This window comes from Octopus sinensis, linkage group LG25 (assembly GCF_006345805.1).
Source record: "Octopus sinensis linkage group LG25, ASM634580v1, whole genome shotgun sequence".
Taxonomy (NCBI): domain Eukaryota; kingdom Metazoa; phylum Mollusca; class Cephalopoda; order Octopoda; family Octopodidae; genus Octopus; species Octopus sinensis.
Window position 1 is genome coordinate 12,132,044 of NC_043021.1, and position 17,067 is coordinate 12,149,110.

The following is a 17,067-nucleotide window of genomic DNA, read 5'->3' on the forward strand; positions in this document are numbered from 1 at the left end:
GTCACTGGATTTAAGTCATAGAAGCTTTGACAACATTTGGCCAGTCTCTCAGTTGCTATAAGTAGGTTCCAACGACAAGTATTTATTTCTTTATTGCCCACAGGGAGCTAAACATAGAGGGGACAAACAAGGACAGACAAAGTGATTAAGTCGCTTACATCGACCCCAGTGCGTAACAGGTACTTAATTTATCGACCCCAAAAGGATGAAAGGCAAAGTCGACCTCGGCGGAATTTGAACTCAGAATGTAACGGTAGATGAAATACCTATTTCTTTACTACCCACAAGAGGCTAAACACAGAGAGGACAAACAAGGACAGACAAACAGATTAAGCCGATTACATTGACCCCAGTGTGTAACTTGTACTTATTTAATCGATCTCAAAAAGATGAAAGGCAAAGTGGACCTCGGCGGAATTTGAACTCAGAACGTAGCAGCAGACGAAATGCCGCTAAGCATTTCGTCCGGCGTGCTAACGTTTCTGCCAGCTCGCCGCCTTAAACGAAATACCTATTTCTTTACTACCCACAAGGGGCTAAACACAGAGGGGACAAACAAGGACAGACAAAGTGATTAAGTTGCTTACATCGACCCCAGTGCGTAACTGGTACTTAATTTATCGACCCCGAAAGGACGAAAGGCAAAGTTGACCTCGGCAGAATTTGAACTCGGAACGTAATGGCAGATGAAATACTACTAAGCATTTCGCCCAGCATGCTAACGTTTCTGCCAGCTCGCCGCCTTTCCAACGACAAATATTGCATGATGACTTGCACAGATGTCAGATTAACTTTCTTTTCTAGAAAAACTGCCTTCTTTATGGCTTTACTCTCTCTTTTACTTGTTTCAGTCATTTGACTGCGGCCATGCTGGAGCACTGCCTTTAATCGAACAGCTTGACTCTGGGACTTATTCTATTGGTCTCTTTTGCCGAACCGCTAAGTAACGGGGACACAAACACACCAGCATCGGTTGTCAAGCAATGCTTGGGGGACAAACACAAACACACAAATGCATATATATATACATATATATAACGGGTTTCTTTCAGTTTCCGTCTACCAAATCCACTCACAAGGCTTTGGTTGGCCCGAGGCTATAGTAGAAGACACTTGCCCAAGGTGCCACGCAGTGGGACTGAACTCGGAACCATGTGGTTGGTAAATAAGCTACTTACCACACAGCCACTCCTGTGCCTTTATCTTAGTTGAAAGATAAAGAAAACTATCCTCTATCTTTGGGAAATCTATTTAACAGGAACTACCATTCTAGGCTAGAAAAGACCTGAGAGCAATGGGAATTAAGGGGATATTCCACGCCCCCCACACCTCCAGAACTTCCAAACTGGAACCTCACCACCAGATGCAGTTTAATGTCATACCCAGGATGTGCGCTCGCAGCTTGCACCATGGAGATTTCACTCACAATCAAATTCAAACTACTGCAAACAGAGAAGATGGCCTTGAAGTTGAAGATTTTAAACTAATGGAGACAACACTTGTGTATATATCACCTGAGGAAACACAACTAGACCTCATTATGCAAACAAACAGTTGCATAATGAAACACCTGTATTCTTGGAGAACCATGTTGTGTTGAAACAACTGTAGCGAATAATAAACAAATGTCCAAGCGAACACCCTCTTCCCAACTCCAATTTCTTCAATTATATATTTGTATATATATATATATATTCAATGAATCTGTATATATATATATATCATCATCATCATCATCATCATCATTTAGCGTCCGCTTTCCATGCTAGCATGGGTTGGATGGTTCAACTGGGGACTGCGAATCCGGAAGGCTGCATCAGGCCCAGTCTGATCTGGCAGTGTTTCTATGGCTGGATGCCCTTCCTAACGCCAACCACTCCGTGAGTGTATATATACTATATATATATATATATATATATATATATATATGGGAATTCACAAAAAAAAAAAAGCAACAAAAGATGAAGACAGGTAGTGTACACAACAAACAGATGTATTAGTTTAATGCTCAGGAAGTAAAAAATCTTTAATGTTTTGAGCCTACGCTCTTCCTCAGAAAGGAACACAGAAAGAAACAAGGAGAGAAAAAATATAAATATACAGGAGAGTGAGTGAGAGAATGTATCATTTTGTCTTGATAGTTGTAAATGAGCATTGCTGTACTACAAGCAGTGTCATTCGCTTCTAATTTTTTGTGTAAACAAGTCTGGCTATTGGGGAAGTATTAGCTTGCTTGGAAACAGGTAGAGAACTAGTGACAAGAAGGGCAACTAACTGTAAAAAAGTTGCCTCTAACTAACTCCACCCAACCTGTGTGAGCTTGGGAAAATAGACATTAAAACAATATGAATGTATGCAGGCACAAGTGTAGCACGCTTGGTCGTGAAAACAAAGAGCTGGGGTTTGAGTTCAACGTGTACGGGGAGGGGGGGACAACCTACTTTTTTTTCTGTCAAGGGCTTATGTACCCAGTTATAAGACTATTTTCTGAAGTCATTGCATGGTAATCACTTATAAGCTTTAAGCATATAAAAATTCTATTATATATATATATATATATATACACACACATACATATAATAGATCACAATTAAGTGAATTCAAGTGAATCGGGCACTTAAATAGTAAGGCAATGTGTGAATTGACACATTGTCATTTATTCATATATAAACACATACACACACACACACACCACAAACACACACATATAAATATATATATAAACATACATATATATAAAAACATATATATAAACATACATACATACATATACATAAATATATACATATATATATATATATATATATATATATATATATATATATATATATAAACATAAAAACATATACATATATATATATAAAAACATATACATATATATATATAAAAACATATACATACATACATATATATATACATGTGTGTGTGTGTGTGTATATATATATGCATGTGCATGTGTGTATGTATGTATATATATGTATATAGTGAGAATTTACAAAAAAAAACAAAAAAAACGAAGACGGTGTGTAAACAACAAACAGATGTATTAGTTTAATGCTCGGGAAGAGAGAAAGTCTTTTATATTTCGAGCCGATGCTCTTCAACAGAGAAAAGAACACAGAAATAAACAGGGAGAGAAAATAGGAAAAAGGTTTAGTGGCTAGCGATCTATCATGTGTGTTTGTATGTGATGTAATAAATGAAATGGTAGTAACAAGGTTCAAATCTTTTCAATGCCACTAGCATAAATCAAACAGCATTTTATTTTTTTTTTCCGGTGATATTAAATTACTTACCACAACATGATGGATTAAAAGCTCTAAAGATTTTCGGGACCAGTCATATACGACCATATCTACAATATCATGGAGGAAGTAACCTGAAGAAGAAAACAAAGAAAGCAAAAATTTTTTTTAAATTGTAAGAATTCTCAATTTGGCAGAAATAAAATATTACACTAAAACTAGTTCAAAATAGCTTTCGACAGAAAAAAAAAAGCATGTTTTCCTGTACACATGGGACTTGAACCCACACCTCTTTGTTGTCCTGGAGAATAGTTTTGTCACGTATTCACATCCCACAGTGGCTGACTTAACTATTTATCCTCTCCAGTGTTGATAAATATACATACATACATGTGTATATATATATATATATATATATATATATATATATATATATAGAGAGAGAGAGAGAGAGAGAGATAAAGAGATAGATTCTTTTATTCTTTTATTTGTTTCAGTCATTTGACTGCAGCCATGCTGGAGCACCGCCTTTAGTTGAGCAAATCGACCCTAAGACTTATTCTTTGTAAGCCTAGTACTTATTCTATCAGTCTCTCTTGCTAAACTGCTAAGTGACGGGGACGTAAACACACCAGCATTGGTTGTCAAGCAATGCTGGGGGAACAAGCACAGACACACAAACATATACATACACATATATATATATATATATATATACAACGGGCTTCTTTCAGTTTCCGTCTATCAAATTCACTCACAAGGCTTTGGTCAGCCCGAGGCTATAGTAGAAGACACTTGCCCAGGGTGCCATGCAGTTATGTTCTGAGTTCAAATTCCGCTGAGGTTGACTTCGCCTTTCATCCTTTCAGGGTTGATAAATTAAGTACCAGTTACGCATGTAATCGACATAATCCCTTTGTCTGTATATATAACATAATGCAAACGTGTAGCTTTTTTGTGCATTTTGTTTGCAGAAAATAAAGAAATAACAGTAATAACGTTTAATAAATGTTGCTTATTGCAAATTATGGATGATTCTTTTATGATTTCATTGCTTTCAGGCTTAGCTTAAAGGTATTTCCATGCCCAACATCACAAAATGTGTCTGAATATACATTGCCGGACAGCAAATAGAGACTCGGACATTGCTTAGAAAATATTTTTCATTTTTAACCTCGTATATAGTATGCACTAGGGATTTTGATCTTTAAATTTTGGGAAAAAAGTGCAGATTATACTCAAGGATTTACGGTATTTATTTCTTTGTTGCAGTTATTAGGCTGTTCAACAGTCAGTTTCTTCAATTATAAGTTTATTTATCATCTACATCTTACATAACTACACCGACCTATTTACAATCTACACATTTCAAAATGGCAGCTTCTCATTGGTTCTATCTGGACTTTGAATTTTCAGCCTGTTTCTTAGGGCTTCAGCTGATTTCTGCTTCAAAACAACCAGGACGAGATCAGTCTATTGGTGTCAGATGTCAGTTTCTAACTAAAACATTGTTCTCTCCCCCTCCACCCCCACTCCACCCTTAGTCATACTTTTATCATAGTACAGATTTCATTACTTATATGCTTGAGTTTGACTGAAATACTGTTACGTTTACAAGATATCAAAACATGCCAAAAACCCAAGATATCAGTTTAGGATTGTTTAAACAATGTCTTTTTTTTTCAACAGACACAACAACTGCTATGAAAAATTTTGTCCAAAAGTAAATGACATTTGAGACTTTTTTCATTTTCTTTGTGAGTACACTAGTGTGTACACCATTCTTTTGCAAAACATAGCAATTGTTAACAACCAATCAAAATTGACTGCGCTACAAAGATACACAGTGTTCCATTAAGACAATAACAGCTATCATCATTGGTTTATTTTTTAAAAATTTTATTTGTTTCAGTCATTTGACTGTGGCCATGCTGGAGCACCGCCTTTAGTCGAGCAAATTGACCCCAGGACTTATTCTTTGTAAGCCTAGTACTTATTCTGTTGGACTCTTTTGCCAAACTGCTAAGTTATGGAGACGTAAACACACCAGCATCGGTTGTCAAGCAATGTTGGGGAGGGGACACAAACACAAAAACATATACACATACATACACCACACACACACACATATATATATATATATATACATATACACACAAGTGCATATGTATGTCAGCTGACCACACTTGGCTGAATTTGTCAGATATGATTCTTTTCTACTCTAGGCCCAAGGCCCGAAATTTTGTGAGAGGAGGCCAGTCGATTAGTTTGACCCCAGTACACAACTGGTACATAATTTAACAACCCCCCAAAAGATGAAAGACAGAGTTAACCTCGGCAGAATTTGAGCTCAGAATGTAAAGACAGGTAAAAAGTCAGATATGATTGAAATATGTCTGGAGTTGTCATTGATGGACAAAGCCAAGCTATTCTTGCATATTACCCTTAAATTTTAGGATAATTGAAATTGCATGAACTTTCCCTGTCTGAAAGTAATTTTCATTAACGTTAATGAAGTTTCTTCTCATTAAGTTTACAATTAAAATTGATTAAAATCTATTCTTAGTTCATCACATTAAATGTACTATGCATACTTATATACAAACACATATATCTATATAAACACACACACTTCATTTACATGTATATACCTACACATCGAAATATATATACATATAAGCATAATATATATACACAAATACATAGTTAAATCGGTGGACAGAGATTTAGGTATGTATAACATGTGTATGTATATATGTATGTGTGAATGTGTGCATGTGTGTGTGTATATATTCTCTTGTTTCAAACTGGAACACCACCTTAATAATACTTTACATTGTAACTGCAGTGGATTTGACTCTAGAAGTTAAAATATATTTGTGACATATTTTAACTTCTAAAGAAAAATTCAATGAAGTTACTTTAGAGAAAAAAATTTCACTTATGGTAAAAGGTGTAAAGGCACATTTGCTAAGTGTCTTTCCCCCAGCACACTCTCAGATGCATTTCTGGCTCCTTAACCCTCCTCAGTAGCAGATACCAAAGAGAGATAACCCTGGACAGATTCTGATGATAGATTTCGTTATCCTACAACAGTCAACATCAGTGACTGAGTTGCGCTTGCAAACTGCCCGGTCAAAATAAATGCAGTAGAATCAACACTAAGCAGTGATGAAGAACAAACCAACTTTACATGGTAACTGCAGTGAATTTGACTTTAGAAGTTAAACTATGCACAAACATATTTTAACAAACCTAAAATTTGTTTGTTCCTATTCACAGCTTAGCACTGATATCACTACTATTATTTCTACTACTACAACTCACACACACACACATATATGACAAAGACGGAGGCGCAATGGCCCCGTAGTTAGGGCAGCGGACTCGCGGTCGTAGGATCGCGGTTTCGATTCCCAGATCGGGCGTTGTGAGTGTTTATTGAGTGAAAACACCTAAAGCTCCACGAGGCTCCGGCAGGGATGGTGGTCATCCCTGCTGTACTCTTTCATCATAACTTTCTCTCACTCTTACTTCCTGTTTCTGTTGTACCTGTATTTCAAAGGGCCGGCCTTGTCACTCTCTGTGTCACGCTGAATATCCCCGAGAACTACGTTAAGGGTACATGTGTCTGTGGAGTGCTCAGCCACTTACACGTTAATTTCACGAGCAGGTTGTTCCGTTGATCGGATCAACCGGAACCCTCGTCGTCGTAACCGACGGAGTGCTTCCATATATGACAAAACAGGAAATTGGAAACTTTTTGCTATTATTTATTCACCATTGTACATGTTTCACTAAAGCCCAACAATAGTTTCATATGTTGAAAAAACTCAAACATATTTTTCAAGCGCAAACCACATAGGGACTTCCGGACAAACACTTTCCACCCATTCATAGATACAGGAAAATATTTAATAGGTGTTCTGTGAAATTATCATATAGCTGCTGCCCCAATATGAAGAGTATCATTACACATGGTGAATACTGAGAGCCTAAATTCAGTTGCAACTATCACGACCCAGGATCCTGTCCACTTGACTAACAATGTATGACTAAATCTATCTTGTATGAGGCAGAAGTTACTTATTTCTTTACTGCCCACAAGGGGCTACAAACAGAGGGGACAGACAAGGACAGGCAAACAGATTAAGTCGATTATATCGACCCCACTGCATAACTGGTGCTTATTTAATTGACCCCGAAAGGATGAAAGGCAAAGTCGACCTCGGCGGAATTTGAACTCAGAACGTAGCGGCAGATGAAATACCATTAAGCATTTCGCCCAGTGTGCTAACGTTTCTGCCAGTTTGCCACCTTTGGTTACAGAAGTTACTATAACCTTAAATAATAATACACCTGATAAAAAGACCTATACTGGATTATGTGAAGGTGAATTTATAAATTACTATGCCAATCACATAGCCTCCTTCTGTCATAGGGACAAAAGTAAACCTACAAAGCTGGTTAGCTATGTAACAAAACATTGCATGTGATTAAATGGAAAGTAACTGAGAAATCCATACCTTATGCAAATAGACCAAATAAATGTAGACTTTGTTTGGCTGAAAGAGCACAGATCCTGTTCAGATCTAAGATCCTTAACTCTCTATTGAACACCAGGTCAGAAATTTTCAGTGGTTGCATCCATATGTATAAATATATTGTGAAGAATTGGAAAATTCCACCTATACCTGACTGACTTGATATCTTACCAGCTTTATCATTTAAGGTCTAAGGAGGATAGCTCTTTTTACTTTTCATTTTTTACACTTTAGTTTCTGTTTTTCACTTTCTCAATTTTTTCATGTTTCTTCTATTATTCAATTCCTTTAGTTCGTTATGGTATGTAGCTTGTGCCTGAAGAATATGCTTCAGTTCTCTCAACAATTTTGATAAAAATGGAGAAGAGAAAGTGTTATAATATATAAGAGAATTTTAATTCATGCAGATGATTGTTTCGTACAGCGATTTAAAAATCAAGCAAATTCATTGTTGAATAGAATTAATTAAATTAATTATTTATATTATTAAATGATTGAATGCCACGCATCCTCTTCCAAGTAAGTTTTAGCTTAATAATTCTCTACACAATCTATATATGAAGAGTAATAGATTTTATTGGGTACAACACATGTTTTGACACATTCTCATATTCTATCTATACATTTTGTAGAATTTCTCCATTATATATATATATATAGGCGCAGGAGTGGCTGTGTGGTAAGTAGCTTGCTTACCAACCACATGGTTCCGGGTTCAGTCCCACTGCGTGGCATCTTGGGCAAGTGTCTTCTGCTATAGCCCCGGGCCGACCAATGCCTTGTGAGTGGATTTGGTAGATGGAAACTGAAAGAAGCCTGTCGTATATATATATATGTATGTATGTGTATGTCTGTGTTTGTCCCCCTAGCATTGCTTGACAACCGATGCTGGTGTGTTTACGTCCCCGTCACTTAGCGGTTCGGCAAAAAGAGATCGATAGAATAAGTACTGGGCTTACAAAAGAATAAGTCCCGGGGTCGATTTGCTCGACTAAAGGCGGTGCTCCAGCATGGCCACAGTCAAATGACTGAAACAAGTAAAAGAATAAAAGAAAAAGAAAGAATAATATATATATAAATTCAGGGTGAATACTTGATAAATGTAAGCACCTGTATATGCCAGCTAGTAGCATAGGTGAGAGGAAATATGTATCAAATGAAATAAAATGAAATGCATCCTTTGTGTCCTGTTTTGCATTTTATTTCATTTGATATATATATATATATATATATAATATATATATATATAATATATATATATATATATATATATATATAATATATATATATACCTCAATATCAACCTGTCTATTTATCTAACTACCTACAACCACACAGTAGAAGTGAACCTGGGGCTTTGTGATGGCAAAACAAACTCCTTAACTATTTGGCCATTTCATGGGTAGTGGTTAGGGTGTTGGGCTCATGTAAAGCTAAGACCCAAGGATCGAGTTGTAGGTTTAATTCTGGCCCAGTGGTGTGTTGTATCCTTGAAGGAGGCTCTACATTTCCTATTGCTTCAGTTTACCCAGCAGAAAATGAGTATGATTCCCCCCACCCCATGTTGAAGCAGCTCTTTCTCTCTCTTGAACATTCTACTAGGTCACGGTGAAAGGTGAGAGTGGCGAGAGTGTTTCTATGTCAGTGCACAAATACATAGACACCTAAAACATTTCACAAATTCCCGATACATGCTACAAACATAGACTCATTTGTGAGAGACTGGCATGGTTGGTTACACACAGACGCATACCTGTCATATACCTAAATTAGGTTACCTGTGGAAAAAGGAGGCACATATCCTGGACTATATATATATATATATATATATATATAATATATATACCTCAATATCAACCTGTCTATTTATCTAACTACCTACAACCACACAGTAGAAGTGAACCTGGGGCTTTGTGATGGCAAAACAAACTCCTTAACTATTTGGCCATTTCATGGTGTAGTGGTTAGGGTGTTGGGCTCATGTAAAGCTAAGACCCAAGGATCGAGTTGTAGGTTTAATTCTGGCCCAGTGGTGTGTTGTATCCTTGAAGGAGGCTCTACATTTCCTATTGCTTCAGTTTACCCAGCAGAAAATGAGTATGATTCCCCCCACCCCATGTTGAAGCAGCTCTTTCTCTCTCTTGAACATTCTACTAGGTCACGGTGAAAGGTGAGAGTGGCGAGAGTGTTTCTATGTCAGTGCACAAATACATAGACACCTAAAACATTTCACAAATTCCCGATACATGCTACAAACATAGACTCATTTGTGAGAGACTGGCATGGTTGGTTACACACAGACGCATACCTGTCATATACCTAAATTAGGTTACCTGTGGAAAAAGGAGGCACATATCCTGGACTATATATATATATATATATATATATATATATATATATGGGTGTGTATGTATATATACATATATATACACATACATATATATATATATACGTGTGTATGTATATATATACATATATATATATATATACATATATACATACATACATATATACATATATACATACATAAATATATACATACATAAATATATACATACATAAATATACATATACATATATATATATATATATATAATATATATATATATATACACACACACACACATATATGTACATATATACATGTATTTATGTACATATATGTATATATATGTACATATATGCATATATATGTACATATATGTATACATATGTATGAGCCTGCTGTAGCCATCTGGCTTGCCAGTCATCAGTCAAATTGTCCAACCCATGCCAGCATGGAAAGTGGATGTTAAATGATGATGACATGATATATATATATATATATATACACATATAGCTGAAGAGTCTATGTTTAGTTCATAGCTTGTCTAATAAAATGTTTATAAAGATACCAATTTCTAGACCATAACCACATTTACCGGATTCTGGGTCACTACAGTTGTCATGAAAATATCCACCTTTAACACTAATGGATCACATTACTGACATTATTTACTTTAAAAGTTTTGCCTATTGTTTCCTATATCGATAACTGTCATCATCATCATCGTCGTCGTTTAACGTCCGCTTTCCATGGGTTGGATGGTGTCAGTGTTTTTGCTGTAATTCCGACACTATATTACAGGGATGCAAAACTGAGTAGTCCTGCAACAGACCAGTATCCAATCCAGGTGGGGAATACACCAGTGTCCAGTCCAGGTGAAAAAAACACGATAGAAATCAGGAAACCAGCCCCATGAGACCACATGACTTGGGAAGAAACTTTACTATTATTTTACATACATACATAGGCGCAAGAGTGACTGTGTGGTAAGTAGCTTGCTAACCAACCACATGGTTCCGGGTTCAGTCCCACTGTGTGGCATCTTGGGCAAGTGTCTTCTGCTATAGCCCTGGGCCGACCAATGCCTTGTGAGTGGATTTGGTAGACGGAAACTGAAAGAAGCCTGTCGTATATATGTATATATATATAAGTGTATATGTTTGTGTGTCTGTGTTTGTCCCCCTAGCATTACTTGACAACCGATGCTGGTGTGTTTACGTCCCCGTCACTTAGCGGTTCGGCAAAAGAGACCGATAGAATAAGTACTGGGCTTACAAAGAATAAGTCCCGGGGTCGATTTGCTCGTCTAAAGGCGGTGCTCCAGCATGGCTGCAGTCAAAAGACTGAAACAAGTAAAAGAGAGTAAAGAGTATATGCAGTTATTTGGTAAACGGTGCTGAATTTTACACTTCTGGAAAAAATAATAAAAATAATATCTTTTTTATAAGCTTAAAGCTAATAAGCGATCACCATGGATTGACCAAGATAAATAGTCTAATAATGGAGCATATGGTAAACCATACTTTTGTCCATTGAAGGATTATATGCCCCGATATTACACTATTTTTCTCATTCAATGCACAGTGAGTGCTTATATATATATATACACACACACACACACACACACACATATATATATGCACGCGTAATGAGCTTATTTCAGTGACCATCTAATAAGTTCACTTACAAGGCTTTTGTATGTCTATAATTTTAGGCCTTTCTTTAGTTGTGAGAATTTTGCTTCTTTATACTGAAACCCATTATTTATCATTCCTATTGTCCTTAAGGCTGCCTCCATGCTTTCACCAGTCACAAATCAATTTTCCAGTTGCAGAGATGGTGGTGGTGGTGGTGGTGGTAATGGTGATGGTCGGTCCTTGCTGTCGCTCAGTTGACCAGTTGCCATGCTGTTTGGCATATTCAATAACTTGTAGCTTGAAACTCTGTGTGTGTGTATGCGTGTGTGTGTGTGTGTGTGTGCATGTGTGTGTGTGTATGTATGTATGTATGTAAGACTCTTCTGTGCCTAGTAACAAGTCTAGTTTTGTAGAGAGAGTGAGAGAGATGGACAGACAGAGAGACATTGTCGGCAGAATAATATAACCAAACATTAACAGATGGCATCTACTTCTATGGAAGAACGTCTGTCAGCTTAGAAATGGTTTGTAAGGCAACAGTGTAGTTGATACACCATAAACGAAATGAAACAAATGGCATTTTCTGAACATTGCAGGTAAACTCTTGTAAACTTCTTATGAGTTGCCCTCAATACATTACAAAATTAACAAATATGCTAATGGCAGCACTCAGCACTCATCATTGTCATCATCATTGTTTAACGTCTGTTTGCCATGCTGGCATGGGTTGGACGGTTTGATTGAGGACTGGCAACCCAGTAGGCTGCACCATGATCTGGTGCAGCTCAGAAAACTACATTAATGTACCAAATTTAGTGAATCTGAATAATAAATATAATCAATGAGAAGCAGTGTCTTCCTTTGAAAAAAATTTCAGTTACAACTATGATGTTGTTGATAAAACATGTTCCTTGTCTATCTACTTATCCTCTTTGTGATTTTGGTTAATAGAAAAACTATACAAATGAATCCTTCAAATTTAACTAAATTCTATATTTTTATGCAGCTGAAGATTGTTCTACATTTTAAATTGATGTAATATTTGCATTGTTCAATTAAATGGAGTCGCATGAAACGATCGTACTGCATTACCTCTGGATATCCTTGTTGCTTATTTGGATTATATATATATATATATATATATATATATATGCATAGTGGGACTGAACCGGGAACCTTGTGGTTGGGAAGCAATGAGCTTCCACACAATTTCCCCAAACCAAATTCACTCACAAAGCTCTGGTTGGCCTGGAGCTATAATTGCTCAAGGGTACCACACAGTGGGACCGAGCCAGAAATCACATGGTTGAAAGCAAGTTTCTTAACTACACAGCAATATGCTTGCACCAATACTTAAAGGAAAATGATAAAAACTAAAACAAAACAAAACAAAAAGAAAGACATAAAGGGAGACAGATTAACTTAAGCAACATATTTACTCATAGTTCTTGCTGGATTAGGGCTGATCCAGGGCCAAACTACAACTCCCACTACCACCAACATGGTTCTATGAAACTCAATCAGACTGATAAAACACTTGCCCACGGCACCCCACCCCGCCCACCCCACCACCTAAAGTTAATTAATTTACCAACAATGCAGGAATGGCTTATAGTAGAAGTAGTTTTTTTTTTGTTTTGCTTTATTTGTTTTGTTTGTTTTTATGTTTTCTATTTTTTTCTTTCTTCTTAATCCTCAAGGGTATTGTGTTGTTGTGTAGATTGACTGCTAATATGTTTCTGCTGCTGCGGCTGCTACCACCACCACCACCACTACCATTGTCACCATCATCACAACCACCACCGCCACCACGATGACAACCACCAATACTGCAACCCTACCACCACTACTACCACTATCACCACCACTACTACCATCACCACCACCACTACCACCACCACCACCACCATCAACAACAACAAACTATTGCTAGCCAATGGTTCCCTATTGTCAAGACCCTACTTACTATGATAATTTACCACAGCCTCTAATATTGCACTGGGACAGGGGTGGGAAGACACATAGCAAAAATCAGCAGCAGCAGCAGCCATTCAAGAATTTGGACCTGGAGCCTTCCTCTCAAGGACCTCATTACAATGAGGTCGAGGTCCTACTTACTTATTTAACAGACTAGAATTTGACCTCAAGTCCATTTCAGGACAATCACCTCTCCAGCCATTTGTTTTATGTCTATTTTTCCATGCCTGAATGAGTCGGATGAAGCCCTGTAATTGAGACTATATTTTACCACCAGATTCTCTTCCTGTCACCATCTGGATTAATTATTCCACTGCCTTTCGAAAGAACACAGTTACAAGATTTATTCTTTACAGGAAATATAAACATATATTTTTATATTTTAATATAAACAAATATATTGTTCTATTTGTAGATGGTCATATTTTTGCCAATAAACCACATAATCACTGTATAATTGGTCTTCACTTCAGCTTTATAATTATTGTTCTTATTTTTTCATCTGCCACTACGTTCGGAGTTCAAATTCCACCAAGGTCAACTTTACCTTTCATCCTTTCAGGGTCAATAAATTAAGTACTAGTTGAGTACTGGGGTTGATCTAACTGACTTGCCCCTTCCCTCAAAATTTCAGGCCTTGTGCCTATAGTAGAAAGGATTATTGTTCTTATTTTAGTATCCTTTGTTAGCAATTCTCCAGCTCATTTGTATCCTCCTGTCCCGCTTAGTCCATTCTGTCTTTCTATGGTGTGTACCCTTATCTGGTGAGACTGGAACAGAACAGAGGTAGATGTCTATACTCTATACTGTTTTCTCTCCCATCCTTCTCTAATTCCCTTTTTCTCCCCTTTACTGTCATCTATCTGTCTGTCTCTCACTCTCTCCTCTCTACAGGTAAAGTGGTTGAGTTCCTTTCAAGTGCTGGGTTTCATGGCAGCAATGACCAAGACCTTTGGCAATATGTCATGCTTGAGAAGAACACCCATAAAGCAAAATTGCAGTCATGACAGACACTAGTGTCATGCAAATGGCACCTTTGCCGGTGGCACATACAAGCACCCATTACACTTTTGGACTGGTTGATGTTAGGAAAGGCATCTAGCCATAGAAAACCATGCCAAAATAGACTGGAGCCTGGCACAGCCTTCGGCGTACCAACCCAGTCAAACCGTCCAACCCATGCCAGCATGGACAACAGATGTTGAATGATGATTATGATGATGCCGATGATGATGATATATATATATATATATATATATATATATATATATATATATATATATATATATCGCTAGCCACTACAGATTCTTTATTTTCTCTCCTTGTTTCTTTCTGTGGAAGAGCATAGGCTCGAAACGTTAAAGACTTTTTCACTTCCAAGCATTAAACTAATACATCTGTTTGTTGTCTACACCACATGTCTTCATTTTATATATATATATATATTGAGAGAGAGAGAGAGAGTCAACAGATGAGATCCTGAGATTCTCAATATAGTAAACACTTAGTAGCATTCAAATGATTGGAACCTACATTCTGAAAGCTTTACTGAGGACCGAATCCACAGGGTAAAGAGTGACCATAAAGAGAATCCCGGTGAGCAGATATGGAGACAATGATGCAAATAAACAAATAAAACTTGGTTGCACTAGTGACATATCCCTTCCACTAATACCACCTACTTCCCACTATAATTCCTTTTAAATATTCTGTCCATGAGTGTTTTATTAATGAGAAACCAACTCAATTGAGGCAATCTACCAATATTTAGTAAGTGACCAACATCATCTGTACCAGCACAAGCAAAATATAAACCCAGTTTTATTTCAGAAGTTCTGTTCTGCAAAAATTACAATAAGCATTCCATTTCAATTTTCAACTGGTAGTTTAATGGTATCATTTCAGTATTCTATTTGTAAAAATTTCTACAAATGACTACAACCATCCCATTGCAACATTCATCTTCTAAAATTACTAAAGAAATTAATCTGAATTTCTATCGTAAAGATTGATACAGTGATTATGTTTCTTTGTACCATTGTATCTATCTCTCTCTCTCTACATGTATGTGAGTGTATAAGCTATGAGAATGTAGACCAATACTCATAGCTGGATACCATGTACCAGTAGCAAAAAGAGCTGTGAGCTAATGAACGAAATTACATAACTCTTTCTCTTTTGGTCATTAACCCTTTCGTTACTGTATTTATTCTGAGATGTTCTCTGCTTCTTCCAATTATTTTAGATATAACAAAGAATTTAGTAAAATGACTTAGTTATCATTCAGCTAATGTTAGGAACATAAATTGTGACTAAGGTTTGGTGGAAGATTTTAATTCAAAACCTATGGAAACAAGACATTTGTACTACAGAGCCAGAGGTGGTTTCAGGCAGGTTGGTATCAAAAAGGTTAACCCTTCTGTAACCATATTTCTGTTGAGATGCTCTGTGTTTCTTTCAATTAATTTTAAATATAACAAAGAACTTAGTAAAATAACTTAGTCATCATTCAGCTAGTATTAGGAACATAAATTGTGACTAAGGTTTGGTGGAAGATTTTAGTTCAAAACTTTTGAAAACAAGACATTTGTACTCAGAGCCAGAGCCAGTTTTAACTGGGTTGTTAACAAAAGGGTTAAAAATATCATGGTGATGTTAACCCTTTTGTTACCATATTTCTGTTGACATGCTCTGTGTTTCTTTAAATTAATTTTAAATACAACAAAGAATTTAGTAAAATAATTTAGTTATCATCAAGCTAGTGTTAGGAACATAAATTGTGACTAAGGTTTGGTGGAAGATTTTAGTTCAAAACTTTTGAAAACAAGACATTTGTACTCAGAGCCAGAGGTGGTTTCAACCGGGTTGGTAACGAAGGGTTAACATATGTTTATTGGTGGAAAACATACATCGACAAGAAATTGCTAACAAATTAGTGAGTCAGACTAAAACACATAGTCACTTGCAGCACCGTTTTTAAGAGCAGTGAACCACTGATTGGCTTCTTAGAAACTTGTAATTAACGATGATATTGTTAACGAATAAAAGATGTGAAACAAAACAACTAAATATACAAATAAACAAAATCCTTTGCTTAATGTAAGACGACATTGCTTTGGCCAACTTAGTGCATTACATTCATTAGAAAAGCAGTAGTAGTAGTAGTAGTAGTAGTAGTAGTATAGGAAATATATTAATTATAAAAGAGAAAATTACTAATTATTGAAAGGCCAAACAAAAGTGAATGTGAGTGTGTGTGTTTGTGTTTGTGTGCATGTGTGTGCATGTTTGCGTGGTGGAGGAAGAGAAGAGGAGATAAGCAGAGATTATACTAACCT

At 36.5% G+C, this 17,067-nt stretch overlaps 1 protein-coding gene across 3 annotated transcripts in view; it reads right to left on the reverse strand.

Annotated features, from left to right (window-relative positions):
* Nucleotides 1-17,067, reverse strand: part of LOC115224437 (TLC domain-containing protein 2) — a 58,426-nt gene that overhangs the window by 18,244 nt on the left and 23,115 nt on the right. For all 3 annotated transcript variants that reach the window (XR_005003846.1, XR_005003845.1, XM_029795339.2), the window contains exons 2-3: nt 17,066-17,067; nt 3,297-3,379 (exon numbers count right to left, since the gene is read on the reverse strand). The exon at nt 17,066-17,067 is cut by the window's right edge and continues 81 nt beyond it. Coding sequence is in view for 1 of the 3 variants with exons in the window: in XM_029795339.2 (XP_029651199.1) it covers nt 3,297-3,379; nt 17,066-17,067 (85 nt within the window). In the remaining 2 variants the exon portion in view is untranslated. The remainder of the gene's footprint in view (nt 1-3,296; nt 3,380-17,065) is intronic.